A 14,790-nucleotide genomic window follows, 5' to 3' on the forward strand; every position below is an offset into this window, starting at 1 on the left:
GAGCTTTGAACCTTCCCAGGTCAGTTCTTGCCTTTGCCCTTGGAGTAGATGAGAGAGAGGACAGGGATAGTTATGCGTGGGTTTGCAGAGGGGATGGCAGAGTGCTGTCCAACACTGACTTTCCCTAATACAGATGCAAGCTTGACTTCTCAGATTACCCAGCGTTTGCCCAGAGATCCTTGTTTTCAGGCTGAATATCCAGTGAAAAGAGCATAAAGGTGCTGGCCCTTGAGCTCCTGGAGACTGTTATTCTCCAGGTCCTCTGAGGTCCCAACCGCTGCACTCCCTCCTTCCTGCTGCTCCTCACTTTCATCAGAAAACATAGACCCCCAGTCCCTCCAGTCAGCCACACAATCCAGCCAAGGTCCCATAGTGACATCAGGTACGTGGGAACCGCCTTTATAATTCACAAAGCATGTCCACCCTTGATCCTCATGACAGCCCAGCTGGGAGGCAAGGCCAGCACTCAGGCCCTAAGAGGATGAACAGAGACCCTCACGGAGAAGAGATGGCTCTCAAATTCAGGACTGAGACCAAAAGCCCCCTGCCCTGCCTTTTGCACACAACTGCAGGCAGATTGTGTCAATTCAACACACCTCTTTCTCCAACATCCTCCACTCCTTCCCACCTTCTCCCATCATCCCAGGTAGCTGCTTAGTCAGTCTCACCCTGGAAACTCGACAGAGGGCATCTCTACTTCCAGGTGGCCTGATGCTGTTGGAGAAAGCATTCAAGCTGCCCCACAATACAGTTCCACAACTCACAGAGCACAGCTCACAACTCACATAACACAGCTCACCGCTCACAGCTCCACAAAACACAGGTCACAACTCACATAACACAGCTCACAACTTACAATGCATAGCTCCACAAAGCGGGTGCTATGAGACCTTTGGACAGGTTACTTTCTCTCACCAAGCCTTCGAGTACTGGGGATTACGAGAGAACCTAGATTTGGAAAGGACAGATTTGTGAGGACAGAGTGAGTTCATGTGTCTAAGGAGCTTACAGCAGTGCCGCTTATCAAACTCAATACATGTCCGAGAAAAAACGGGGCTGACGGGGTCTGCTAAAAGTGTGTACTGTGCAATTTCACCTGGCCCCCTGCCCTTTTTTCATGATCCTTGTATTCACCTCAGATGGGCCCTAAAACATTTTCTGTAAATGTTGAAACCATTTTCATGCTCCTTTAGCCTTAAACGACAAGTGCTCACAAGCTTCAGAAAAAGAAACAAAAAAACATTCATGAAGGAACCACTTAGTCTCAGAAGCACAGAGAACCTCAGGAGGTTAAGGATCTGGGCAGGAAAAACACAAGACATCGGGTAGGGTGACCTTTGCCCTCTCTGCTGACAGAATGAGGGCATCTGGGCCAAGCAGCACCCTTCCATGTGTCCACATTCCTGGGATCCAAAGAACTTGTGAGCAGAGCAGCTCCTTTGCTGAATAAGGACCAAGCCCAGTGGTCATCTGGGTGTACCCTTGAGCATCTCCAAAGTGAATTACTAGACAAGTCCCCCCCACTCCCGCCCAGAGAAAGGAAGTTCAAAAAAGGAAGTAGAAGAAAAAAATGATTCAGAAACTTCTACAATAAACTAAAGTCCCCCCTGCCCCCCATGGCGGATATATTCTTTCCTTGTTTCCATTTCCCTTTCTGTTTCACTAGCTTATAAGAAAGCTCCATTTGGCAATGTTGGTTTCCTCCAATTGTGCAGTGAGAAGGGAAAGGGATTTTGTTTCATTGGTGCTGGGATTTGTTTTTGAGTCCCTGCTTGGGCAGAGGAAAGATGTGTGTGAAACAGCCATGGGTGGGCTCAGGGAGGCACATGAAAGTGCCTCCCGCATCCACTTCAGGGAGAAAACTTTGGGGTCCTTTAGAGTGTGTGCCTCAAGGCCTAGAAATCTCGGGTGACCTTGGATGTTTATTCCACTGGAGGTGGGAAGGGAGGTGGGCCATTGTGGACACAGATTTCCAGACCCTTCTCTTTGGACCTAAAGGTCATGGAGACTCCAACTTTCCAAAGTGGCTGAGGCTTCGCCCCTCTAGTCTTGTTGTGGTTTCACTCTTGCGTCATCATAAAGCAAACAGCAACAGACTGCAACCAAACACACGCAGCTGAACACAGGCTGGCCCAATCAAGCTTTTATTTCCTGAGACCTTGTCTCCAACTGCCACATTTTTTTTCTTTTATTGCCTCCTGTTTGGGTCTTAATTCTCATTCTGATCATCCCCAGAATAAAAACCATCAAACGAAAAGCATCCTTTTTAGCTCCTCTTCGAAAGAGAGGTGCTTTAAACTTTATTTTCAATTAATCGAGTTCCTTTTCTCCCCACTCCTTAAAACAGAGAACCATAGTTCATAGAAAATAGTTAGACCCACTTCAAAATAACCTGACCTATTCCCTTCCCAATTTTGTCTGATGAAAGCAACTTTAGGTGGAATCATGAATCCTGAGAGCCACGCTAAGAAATAAGGGTGTGCTGTGAGCAATCTGGCATCTAATTAGATTGTGCTCTTGTAATTACTTGACACAAACCATACCTTATAAGAACCACTGAGACTAAAATAGACTTTCCCCCCTGAACTTTTCTCTTCCATTAAAGCGAATTTCCGTGAATCCTTTCAGATCAGTATTCCTCCCTAAACTTAGAAAAATTCCAGAAGCAGTCCACTGTGCCCGCTTCCACCCAATCTACTGGGGGTTTCTCAAAAACCATCCCTAGGATTGAGATGTCAAAGCCAGATATTTCATTTCTGATTTGACTGAAGAGGGCCCAGCGGTCCTGCCTAGGCAGGTCTCCCAGACGCAGCCACCAATAGGTACAAGGACAGACAGCAGGGCCCGAGCGACCAGGCCCGGGCCTCGGGTGGAGTGCTTACCCAGCCGAGGCGAGGCCCAGGCGAGGGCCGGGGCGCCGGCTTCCAGGCCTTCCTGCTCGCCCTCTGGGGCGCGGTTGAGGCTGTAGCTGCTGTAACCTCGGTGCAGCGCGAACTTACAGACGCTGCGGCCGCGCCAGGTGCAGTTGAAGAGATAGCAGCCGAGCGCAGCGGCCGGGGGCGCGAGCCGCCGGGGCAGCTCCACCACTGCCACGGAGCAGCGCGGCTCGAGGCAGCAAGCCTGCAGGCACTGCCGCCAGTCCCGCACGGCCGCCGGCGCGCTCAGGAAGCTGGCGCCGGCCGCGATCGAGTCCATGGTGCGGATGATGGCGTCGGGCCTGGCCCTGTAGCCGCCGCCCCCGGGGCCCGGGCAGCCTTCCTGGGGGTCGCCGCCCGCGCACAGTTCGAGCTCCAGCTCCTCCTGCGGCCTTTCCTGCTGCAGCTGTCGGCAGAACTCCTCCAGCAGCTGCTCCACTCCCGAGAGCTGCGCGTGCAGCTCGGACAGCGGCGCGGAGGGCGAGCCGGCCGCGCGACCACCGGGCAGCCACAAGCACAGCAGCAAAAGGCCGGGCAGGGCCCGGCGCGGCGGCGGGCGCCTGCGCCCCGAGCCCGCGCCCTCCCGGGCGGCAGAGGCTATGGCGGGCGGCGGCGGTGGAAGTGAGGCGACGCTGGGTGTCCGAGTGCGAGGGAGACGGAGGACGGGCGAGCGCCGGCCCCGGGATTCTCCGGCGCTGCCGCGGCGGGCGCTGGGCACCGGGGACCTCAAAGCGCGGCCTGCCCGGGGCCCCGCTGCGCCCCCGAGGCCGCAGGCGCGCGGTCGCGGGCGGGAATCGCAGCGGCTGGAGGCATAGCCAGCTCGTCGCCCTGGCACCGCTCCTCGTCCCTTCCCGGAAGCCCGGATGCGACGGCGACTCTCTGCCAGGAGCCCGGGTCAGATCGAGGGCGAGAAGGAGGCCGCGTCTAACGGATCAGCACTCCGTGGTGAACAGCGGCCGCGGGAGGTGGGGCGTGTCAAGTCCCGTCCCGCCCCGCCCAGCCCCTCCGGGCCCGCCCCTGCAGCCTCGGCCCCGCCCCCCGCAAGCTCAGGGCCCGCCCACATCCCCCCCGCCTTTTTTTTTGTGGGCGGGAAAGGTAGCTGTCAGATATGCAGATGTCACCACCCTTAGGGAAGAAAGTGAAGAAGAACTACAGAGCCTCTTGAAAGTGAAAGAGGAGAGTGAAAAAGTTGGCTTAAAGCTCACATTCAGAAAACTAAGATCATGGCATCCGGTCCCATCACTTCATGGCAAATAGATAGGGAAACAGTGGAAACGGTGGCTGACTATTTTTCTGGGCTCCAAAATCACTGCAGATGGTGATTGCAGCCATGAAAATAAAAGACTCTTGCTCCTTGGAATGAAAGTTATGACCAACCTAGACAGCATATTAAAATGCAGAGACATATGTCTGATTTATGTCAATGTATGACAAAAACCACTACAATATTGTAAAGTAATTAGCCTCCAACTAATAAAAATAAATGGAAAAAAAATGCAGAGACATTACTTTGCCAACGAAGGTCCGTCTAGTCAAGGCTATGGATTTTCCAGTGGTCATGTATGGATGTGAGAGTTGGACTATAAAGAAAGCTGAGCACCAAAGAATTTAGGCTTTTGAACTGTGGTGTTGGAGAAGACTCTTGAGAGTCCCTTGGACTGCAAGGAGATCCAACCAGTCCATCCTAAAGGAGATCAGTCCTGGGTGTTCATTGGAAGGACTGATGTTGAAGCTGAAACTCCAATCCTTTGGTCACCTGATGTGAAGAGCTGACTCATTTGGAAAGACCCTGATGCTGGGAAAGATTGAGGGCAGGAGGAGAAGGGGACGACAGAGGATGAGATGGTTGGATGGCATCACCGACTCGATGGACATGGGTTTGGGTAGACTCTGGGAGTTGGTGATGGACAGGAAAGCCTGGCATGTTGTGGTTCATGGGGTCGAAAAGAATCAGACACAACTGAGTGACTGAACTGATCTGAACTGAAGGTAGCCATGGGAAGAAGGTGGTGCCCCAGAGGGGTCCAGCACCTCTCCCACCGGCCTCCACTTCTGGGCGGACATTCTGGTCCAAGCATGCTGGGCTTATTTTTTTTTTTAATTAATTAAAAAAATCTTTTTGTCAGTTAGCAATTTATTGCCCTTTGACTCCAGGTGCATTTCAGTACACCCTCAGAGATAAACACAGGTATTCTTTAAATCATTATTCTTTTTTTCTAGTAGCAGGGAGAAGACATGATTTTATGTTTTATCTTTTTTTTTCTTGAGGTATAATTGCTTTATAGTATTGTGTTAGTTTCCGATACACAGCAAAGTGAATCAGCTATATGTCTGTACGTGGAAGCAACCTAAGTGTCCATTGACAGATGAATGGAAGATGTGGTGCATATATATAAGGGAATATTGTTTAGCCACTTAAAGGAACAAAACTGCATCATTTTTGAGATGTGAATGGACCTAGAGTCTGTCAGACAGAGTAAAGTAAGTCAAAAAGAGAAAAATAAATATCACATGTGAAAAATAAGTATCCTATATTATATTAAGAATAAATATCATGTTATAATATCATTATTGACCAGCCAGACCTGCTCTGTTGTCTTCTCAATGCGATGCGGGCTCCTGGAGAGGAGGGGAAGGGGTGTCTCCACAAATCCTTGTGACCTCAGGGCCACTCTAGAGAAGGGACGTGCTCCACTGGGGAACCATCTGGCACCATCTTCAGCCCTGCACCTCCAGTGTCCATGACTGTTTTTACCTTAGCTCCCCAAGATGCACTTGGTAACAGAAGACAGGCAGTGCTGTGAAAAAACACAAACAGTGGTCACATTCGTTCAGTTTTCTACAAACTTAACTAGAAACCTGAGCACAGTCACTTCAGGGGAGCTACAAAGTTCACCCTACGGTGCGCACAGAGGCCTTTAGCTGAGGTGTTATAAGATTGAGAGGGATTGTTTTATGCGACCTAGTAAAGTATGGGCTACTTTATGACCTATACCCCTGTGAAAAAGTCCAACCCAAGGAAGGCTACACCTGAAAGTTCTAGATGCCTGTAAGCTGCTGCTGTGCTGTTTACTTATGAATCTGTCTCTATTGATTCATTTTTCTCATGATTATCAATCACACTTTCTTGTTCCTAGCACATCCAGAATTTTTTTTTTACTAGAAACTTGAGGATTGTGAATTTTACATTTTCAAATGTCTATATTTTTAGGAGGGTATGAATAAATGACTGGATAGGAAAATAGGTCTCTGCTGTAGTCTCTTTTCACAGCTGACAGTTAGGAACCTATTGCTTTCAAATAAAGAACAGAGTAGGAGGTGAAATTGGAAACTAAACATAGAGAAAAAAAAGAAAAAAAATTAATCTAGTATTTTTTTGCCATTTGACGAAAAGGAGAAATTTTAAAGTTCTGTGTGTGTGTGTGCATGTTTGAGTGATGTTGAAGCTTAAAAAAAAAATCTCTTAGCCCCAAAGGCTGTGTCTGGGCTGGAGCACTTTGGGCTGCAGTTTCTTCCATTGTGAGATATTTACCCCACATGACCTCAGCCACTTTCAGATGCCCTGAGAGTCACATAAATTCCAGTTTTGTTTAAACCTCAGAGCTTGAAAAAGCTTGCTATGAGGAGAAAATGCCACATGTAATAAGAATGACTCCAGAGGTATCATCAAACCTTCTAAAACTATTATTATAATGATTAGTATTAAAAACCAACATGTATGATATAATATATCAACATGTATGATATAATAACTAAAATTGTATATGATTTCTTGGTTTGCAAACACTTTGAAACACATGATATCACACAGCCTTCACAAAACTGTTAGATGAACAGGTGACATCACTCATCTCAGAGACAGTGAAGAGTCAGCACAGAGTGCAACCCACCTAGCTCACTTGGTCCACCGTGGTGGGGGAGGGCAGTGGGATGAGGAGGGGGAGGAGGGTGGGGCCGCATTGCTCAGTGGCATCAAGTCCAAGCCCTTACAGCACCCACATAGTTTCGCCACTTTGCTAACTTCCCAATATTTTTGAGAAAAGTGAAAATGACTTTTCTTTATTTTTTTTTTTGTACCATTAAGAATGGTTATTTCTAGGGTCAAGATAGGAGCAGTGAAGGGGAATGTTCACTTTCTTACTTTATAAGGCTTTGTATTGATTGAATTTTTTGCTATGACTTGTGATAAAGGAAATCAATCCTGAATAGTCATTGGAAGGACTGATGCTGAAGCTGAAACTCCAATCCTTTGGCCACCTGATGCGAAGAACTGACTCGTTTGAAAAGACCCTGATGCTGGGCAAGATTGAAGTCAGGAGAAAAAAGGGATGACAGAGGATGAGATAGTTGGATGGCATCTCCGACTCAGTGGACATGAGTTTGAGTAAACTCTGGGAATTGGTGGTGGACAGGGAGGCCTGGCATGCTGCAATCCTTGGGGTTGGAAAGAGTCGGACGTGACTGAGTGACTGAACTATGATAACGGAAGTAATTTATTTATCATTTATAAATATATTTATAAGTTACCATTTCTAAAATAAATCAACTCATTTCCATTATTTTGGAAATAAGATAGCTTTGATTTGAAAGCCTAAACAAATCCTTATGAATGGACAGAAGAAATTTTATGTGAGGATATAGATGTCAGGACTGTGATCTGAATAGATGGAGATGTTTCTCTGTTTTACAAGATCATTAAGGGTAAAAGTCCAGCAAATTGAGAGTTGCACATTATGCATCAATTTATTGAAGGTTGGAATGAGGTTGTCATTCTAGTGACTGTCTTAAATGCTTTACAGGCAATAAACAAGTTAAACTAGTGCATGTAAGATCTTTACAAGGGCACCTGGCACATGGAAGATGCTCAATAAATCATAATAATTATTATTTCTGGCTCTACCTTTTAAGTTTACAGAAAAAACCAGGTCCCAGAGAAATAAGGGAGCTTCCCCAAGATTAGAAGATGTGCAACCAGCTGAAGCCTGAATCCCCTACAATCTGCCAGCCCAGCAGTCATATTGTTAAGATTCTTCCCCATCCTCACCCCCTTCACAGTGTCTGCTCTGTCCACATGCCCGGAGGAGCAGCCCCAGCTCCCAGGTGACCCAGGTCGTCCACTGCTGATGGAACCATAATGAATTCCTGGCCCGAGCCCAGCAACCAACACTGTCTCCCAAGGGCAGAGAACCCAGGAACAATGGAGTCAGTGAGGGAAGTGAAGTTGGGAGGCCAGTGGTGGTGGTGGTGGGGAACATGGTCCTGTGTGGGGTGATGGAGCAGAGAAGCTGCTCAGCTGAGGGGGTGCAGGGGCACCTGTAGAGCATGGGGTACACGCAGTCCCGAGAGAGTGAAGGCAGGGGCTGCCTGACAACTTTCTCATCCCAGCAGCTTCCCTGGGCACCTCCCTGGCCTCCTCCTTGGATTCTCTGCACAGACTTGTATATATCATTACTTAGTGATGGGGTTTGTCATGGTAAAATCTTTGTGGATTGGGCTTCCTTGGTTGTCCAGTGGTTAACAACCCACCTACCATTGCAGGGGACACGGGTTCAATTCCTGGTCCGGGAAGATCCCACATGCCACAGAGCAGCTAAACCCGTTCACCGCAACTACTGAAGCCTGAGCAGAGTAGAAATGGTGTTCAGCAGCAAGACAAGCCGCCAACACAAGAAGCCCAAATCAGAGAGTAGCCCCACTCACTGCACGCAGAGAAAGCTCACACACATCAGTGAAGACCAGCGCAGCCAGGAAAAAACAAATCTCTCTGAGTTGCAAACAACAGAAGCCTACTGCACAGTGGCCTGAGGAAAACACCAGGGAGCTCTGGCATGGAGAGATGCCACTTATGGGCAGGGCAGGAAGCGTCGCCAGCCAGAAAGAGGGCCAGGATCCCAGGGCGGAAACCCGCAGCCAGGCAGCTGGTCCCCAGAGGCTGCTTTCCTCCCGGGCCAGATGGTCTTGCATCTCCACCCCTCTGAACACAGAAGTCCTGTTTCTCTCAATGGCTGATATTTTCTGCCCTCCATGTACAAAGCCTGCGGTTACCATACATTAATTTCCCACAATGCACAGAAACTGCACCCATGTGGTTTGGGAGGAACTGTTAGGAGTCCAGCTGGGCCCTGGGTGCCCAGGTGCCGTTACTGAGGTGCAGAGGGCATGAGCCACAAGCGTGGCTAGGAGCACTGCCTCTCCCCGCTGAGGGCAGAGTGAGAGAAAAGGAGCAGTGAGGGGCCGGGGGAGGCCCCAGAGGTTGTCTTCTACTTGACTAAGGCAATGCCTAGCGTTTGCTTAAACACTTCTATTCATTTTTATTGCAAATTTAGAGACACTTTAAAAAGGACTGTGCTAGGACTGCCAGTCAATACTGAGTTCAGCACAAGCATTGATCATTGACTTACCACAGCCTCACACACCAGGTACCAGTACTGTCCCCATCTCGTCCTGGCTGGGAGCGCAAGACTTCACACGTCCGGGGAGTCCATCCTCGGGTCAGCCTTTCTCCTCACTAGATGCTCTTCCTTGTGTTCAGTTACAGTCAGCTGTGTGGTTTCCACACACTTTTTGTAGTTTATTTTCTTGAGGTCTATTTGAGCAATCTATAATTTGTCTCAAGTGATGGTTCTTCATATATTTAAAATCTGCCATTATAGCCTGCAGGCACCTCCGCCTGTGAGACTCAACACAGTGTCAAAAGCACTGTGAGCCTGCGGCAAGCCCAAGAGGACTCATCTATAATGTGGAAGTGATTGTGTAACCTTACTTCCCAGGGTTGTCCAGACGTTTAAGTGAAAACACCCGCCACAACGGCCAGCCCAGGAGAGAGGGTTAGTAACTGTTCGCTACTCAGCCCTGCTGTCCGTCCAGAGACCCATCCATCCTAGCATGAACCCTTTAGATCTTGATCCTGAAACCTAACACCTTCTATCCCACCTGGCTTTGAATCATCTGTAAAGTGTCCTACGTCCTTGTCCAAGCAATTGATTTAAATGATGGACTGCAGGAAAGCCAAGGAGGAAGGCTTGAGGTATTCCACTAAGATCTACCCAAAGTTAACATGGATTCACTAATTTGAACCCTTTGGCTATGATTATTAGGTTATTCATCCACCCAGGTGCTCTTGCTCAGCCAAATTTCTCCATCTTTTCTGCAAACATATCATGAGAGTTTGTCAAGTGACTTGGAATTGCAGTACGCTGTATTTGCATACTTTCCAGTTTACAACGCCAAGTTAAACAGATGGATGCAAGTCCTTGGAAAATGTAGTAAGCGACTTGCCGTCCTGATGAGCACCGTTTTCCTGTGAGTTCTCCAATAGGCCCAGAAAAGCTCTTTGTACAATCTTTCTTAATCCAGGGTTGTTTTTAGGTACAAGTTTTGCAAAATCTATCTTTTGAAAAGTTAGATTGGCTTTTGTCCATTTCTGTTGTCTGAGCAGTTTTGATAGTGTCTGTCTAGTTTTCTATTGCTGTTGTAATAAATTAGCACAAAGTGTAGTGGCTCAAAATAAGAGACAATTACCTTAGAGTCTGTAGGTTAGGCTTGGACATTTTAGAGGTTTTTTCATACACTTTGCCAAAATATCCTCCAGAACCAGGCTTTACTTCTGCTAACCTTAGGTCCTCCATACCCAGCCAAACTGAGGACTCACATTTTATAATATTTGGCCAATTTTGAAAAGTTTTTGAAATTGTTGAAATTAAAAATACTCTCATCTTCCCAGTAATTCTAACTCCAGGAAGTTATCCTGCAAATATATTCATTTACGTTTGGAAAGATGTCTGTACAGATGGTTATTGCAGGATTTTTTCTTTCTTTCTTTCTTTCTTTTTTTTTGCGAAAGCAAGCTGGAAACACCCTGAATATACCCAAGTGAGAGATGCTTAAATAAATTTTGGTAGAAACATGCTTTGGAATACTCTGCCCTGTGTATCTCCCAAGTACATCATTAAGTGACTCACAGATGAGGCAGCAGCGTATGTACAGTGAAATCTTATGTGTTAAAAACATACCTACTCTCCTTCCTTTTTTAAAGGAAAAATTGCATGCTATAACCTATATTAAGTTTGTTTTTCTATTCAGGGTGGGAAAATAGGTATATTTGAAAACCACAATGGAAAGAAAGACTAGTTTGCAGGTACCCCTATTTTTACCAAGGAAATAATTTTAATGAGCCCTGACTCTTGTATGTATGTATGTATGTAAATAATGTTCATTGCAGCTCTGTTTACAATAGCCAGGACATGGAAGCAACCTAGATGTCCATCGGCAGATGAATGGATAAGAAAGTAGTGGTGCATACACACAATGGAATATTACTCAGCTATTAAAAAGAATGCATTTGAATCAGTTCTAATGAGGTGGATGAAACTGGAGCCTATTATACAGAATGAAGTAAGTCAGAAATAAAAACACCAATACAGTATATTAATGCACATATATGGAATTTAGAAAAATGGTAACGATGACCCTATATGTGAGACAGCAAAAGAGACACAGATGTAAAGAATAGACTTTTGGACTCTGTGGGAGAAGGCGAGGGTGGGATGATTTGAGAGAATAGCATTGAAACATGTATATTATCATATATGGAATAGATCGCCAGTCCAGGTTCGATGCATGAGGCAGGGTGCTCAGTGCACTGGGATGACCCTGAGGGATGGGATGGGGAGGGAGGTGGGAGGGAGGGTCAGGATGGGGAACACATGTGCACCCATGGCTGATTCGTGTGAATGTATGGCAAAAACCACCACAATATTGTAAGGTAACTAGCCTCCAATTAAAACAAAAATAAATAAATTTAAATAATAAAATTAAAAAATCCCAAATTAAAAAAAATTATTCCTTAAAAAACTTTCATTTTATTTATTTATTTATGGCTACACTGGATCATTATTGTGGCATGCCAGCTTTCTTTAGTTGTGAGAAGCAGTGGCTACCCTCTAGTTGTGTGCTGGCTTCTCAGTGTGGTGACTTATCTTGTTGCAGAGCGTGGGATCTAGGAGCCAGGGCTTCAGTAGTTGTGGCATATGGGTTTAGTTGCCCCACTGCATGTGGGATCTTCCTGGACCAGGGATCAAACCCGTGTCCCCTGCACTGGCAGGTGGATTTTAACCACTGTGACTCCAGAGAAGTCCTCAATCCTATCATTTAGTGATTCTTGTGTCCCAATGGTTATAACTGTGGTATTAATCTTTCTCTTATTTTCAGTGTCAAAAGTACTCAATGAGTAAACTTAGCAGAATCTTTCAGTTTTTTATAATGTATTTTCCAACTTGAAAGTGCTCAAAGAATAATGGGACAATAGCTAGATTTTATGTGTATTTCACATCTTGACTAAAAGTACCATTTTGTTTTGTTTTTTTACTTATGCTATTAGATTGATAATTGCTTTGAGTAAGATTAAATTTAATGATTTATTTTCTTCATTCGGTATTACATTTGTAATGCAGCATTTTAAAAAATTTCAATAAATTGAATGGAATGTTCAAACAAGATCTAAGGTAAGTATACTAATTCTGTTTATTTTCAAAGGTAGTGAGAATAATATGATTTTGTCCTAGCACTTTGAACTACATAAGGCCCAGAAAGTACTTTATAGTTAAAGATTTGCCATACGTTATCATGAGGGGATGCTAAGGACTTCAGTTTAAGGTGATGCAATCACTATTTTGTTCTCATTTTCTTTCCCAGAACAAATTCATAAATCCCCTCATAAGGATGCTCCTGTTTAATAAATGCATGCAACTAGTATTTAGCATGGAAATAATACAGGTTGAACTGTGTAAATTTATTTTCTAAGGCAAGGTAAAAAATTAGAATATATGCTGAAAGTTGGAAAGTATATTATTGTCAAGTCAAATAAGTTGAATATGGGAAAGATCTGTTCTCTACTTTTGTGCTGTTACAGCTTACTGAAGGATGTAAATATATTTATCTATATGCCTATATATTTAACAAATAGCAAAATGTGTGTAACTTATGTCTATTCTATGTTTGCTGCTAAGGTTTCAAATGATAGGCTACTTACTTCCCTCAACAATCAGAACTACTTGAGTGTGAATTTGCCATCAACTTATTCTTTTTTTGAGTAAATAATTTATTAATTTATTAAATCTGAGTTTAGCTAAAAAGTATATATATATATACACACACACACACACACATATATATTTTTTTTTCATCAGAGTTTCCGGCTGACCTAGTGGTTAGGATCCCAGGCTTTCAGTGCCATGGCTCGGCTTCAAACCGTGGTTAGGTAACTGAGATCCCACAAACCACAAGTTGCAACCAAAGAAAGAAAAAAAAATGACCATGTCTCCTTTAGGTGGAGCTCAGAGTTTGCATTTTAAATATAAGCTACTACATATACACACTACTATATATAAAATAGATAAACAACAAGGACTTACTGTATAGCACAGGGAACTATATACGATATTTTGTAATAATCTCTATGGCATGTATACCTATGTATAATATACAACTGAATCACTTTGCTATATACCTGAAACTAACAAAAGATCATAAATCAGCTACACTTCAATAACATTTTTAAATTAAAAATAAAATATAAGCTACTATTAGCACAAAGAGTGCATTGTGTTACCATGTGCGTATTTAGTATTTTAAAATATGATGTTTATAATAAAGAATATTGAGTCCATCAAGAAGAAAAAGGGCCGAGGTGAATAAAGAAAAAAATTGCTTAAGAAAAGGAAGTCAGCATTTCTGCAAAGGGAGAGATTTGGGGTTCTCTAGTCAGAAGGGAGTAGAGGGCTTCTCTCTGGGTGATCCTGGAGAGTTTAATAGTAACTGAAGCCTCTTCAGTCATGAGGAGAGCTGGTATTTGTTGAGCATCTCTTGGGCACCGAGAGAAAGCGAACGTGTCGTCCGACTCTTTGCAACCCCGTGGACTATACAGTCCACGGAATTCTCCAGGCCAGAATACTGGAGTGGGTAGTCTTTCCCTTCTCCTGGATCTTTGCAACCCAGGGATCCAACCCAGGTGTCCTGCATTGCAGGTGGATTCTTCACCAGCTGAGCCGCAAGGGACAGCCGAGAATACTGGAATGGGTAGCCTATCTCTTCTCCAGCGGATCTTCCCGACCCAGGAATTGAACCAGGATCTCCCGCACTGCAGGCGGATTCTCTACCAGCTGAGCTATCAGGAAAGCCCGCTCTTGGGCACCCAGGGCTTGGCAAATGTGACCTCACTTTTTCCTCACTCCTTGGTGAGAGTGGTCCTGCTTCTCTCCCTGAGTGACTGAGGAAGAAACTGAGGTGAAGCGAGGCTGCCCACTCACCCAGCTCAGCAGTCAGAAAGGAGTCATGAGGGGAGGGGTGGGCAGCTCCGACGGTGGCTTGAGTTTTGTTTCACCTCCGCGCTTTGCACCTCTGACACATGACACTCAATACAGTAGGAAGTGGAGTCAGCGCTGCAGATGAGTGTGGAGGAGCGTCCGCAGAGAATGAAGTTGGGGGTAGTTCAGGGAGAAATCTCTCTGGACACCGCGAAAGCTCTGGATGAGCCCAGCGGAGCAGCCACGACGGCCCAGGCGGCAGCCTGGCCGCACGCCCAGCTCGCCTGGCATGGGCTTGCGGTGTGCACTTCCTCTTGGTCCACGGTGAGGGTGAGGGAGAGAGCAGCGGCTGCCAGGCAAAACCCTCAGCTCTGGGGCACACGTGGCTCATACCAGGCTGAGGGTTGCTTCCTGTTGGTGTTTTAAAGCTGAGGCAATCCCCACAGTGACTCACACCACCTCACTTGACCTCGCCTGTTGGCTTCTTCAACCTGAGGCGACCTGGATCTGGTCAAGATTAGCCCAGTCCCCAGGGTCTCCTGATCCGTGACCACACCCCACCTCTCCTTATG

General features: G+C 45.9%; 1 protein-coding gene across 1 annotated transcript in view; it reads right to left on the reverse strand.

Annotated features, from left to right (window-relative positions):
• Positions 1-14,509, reverse strand: part of LOC136162895 (low-density lipoprotein receptor-related protein 11-like) — an 84,311-nt gene extending 69,802 nt beyond the window's left edge. Inside the window, exons 1-2 of the mRNA XM_065927320.1 lie at positions 14,428-14,509; positions 2,883-3,794 (exon numbers count right to left, since the gene is read on the reverse strand). Of these exons, the coding sequence (XP_065783392.1) occupies positions 2,883-3,794; positions 14,428-14,509 (994 nt within the window). The remainder of the gene's footprint in view (positions 1-2,882; positions 3,795-14,427) is intronic.
• Positions 14,510-14,790: the final 281 nt, after the last annotated feature.

The sequence above is a fragment of the Muntiacus reevesi genome, chromosome 3 (genome assembly GCF_963930625.1).
Source record: "Muntiacus reevesi chromosome 3, mMunRee1.1, whole genome shotgun sequence".
Lineage (NCBI taxonomy): Eukaryota > Metazoa > Chordata > Mammalia > Artiodactyla > Cervidae > Muntiacus > Muntiacus reevesi.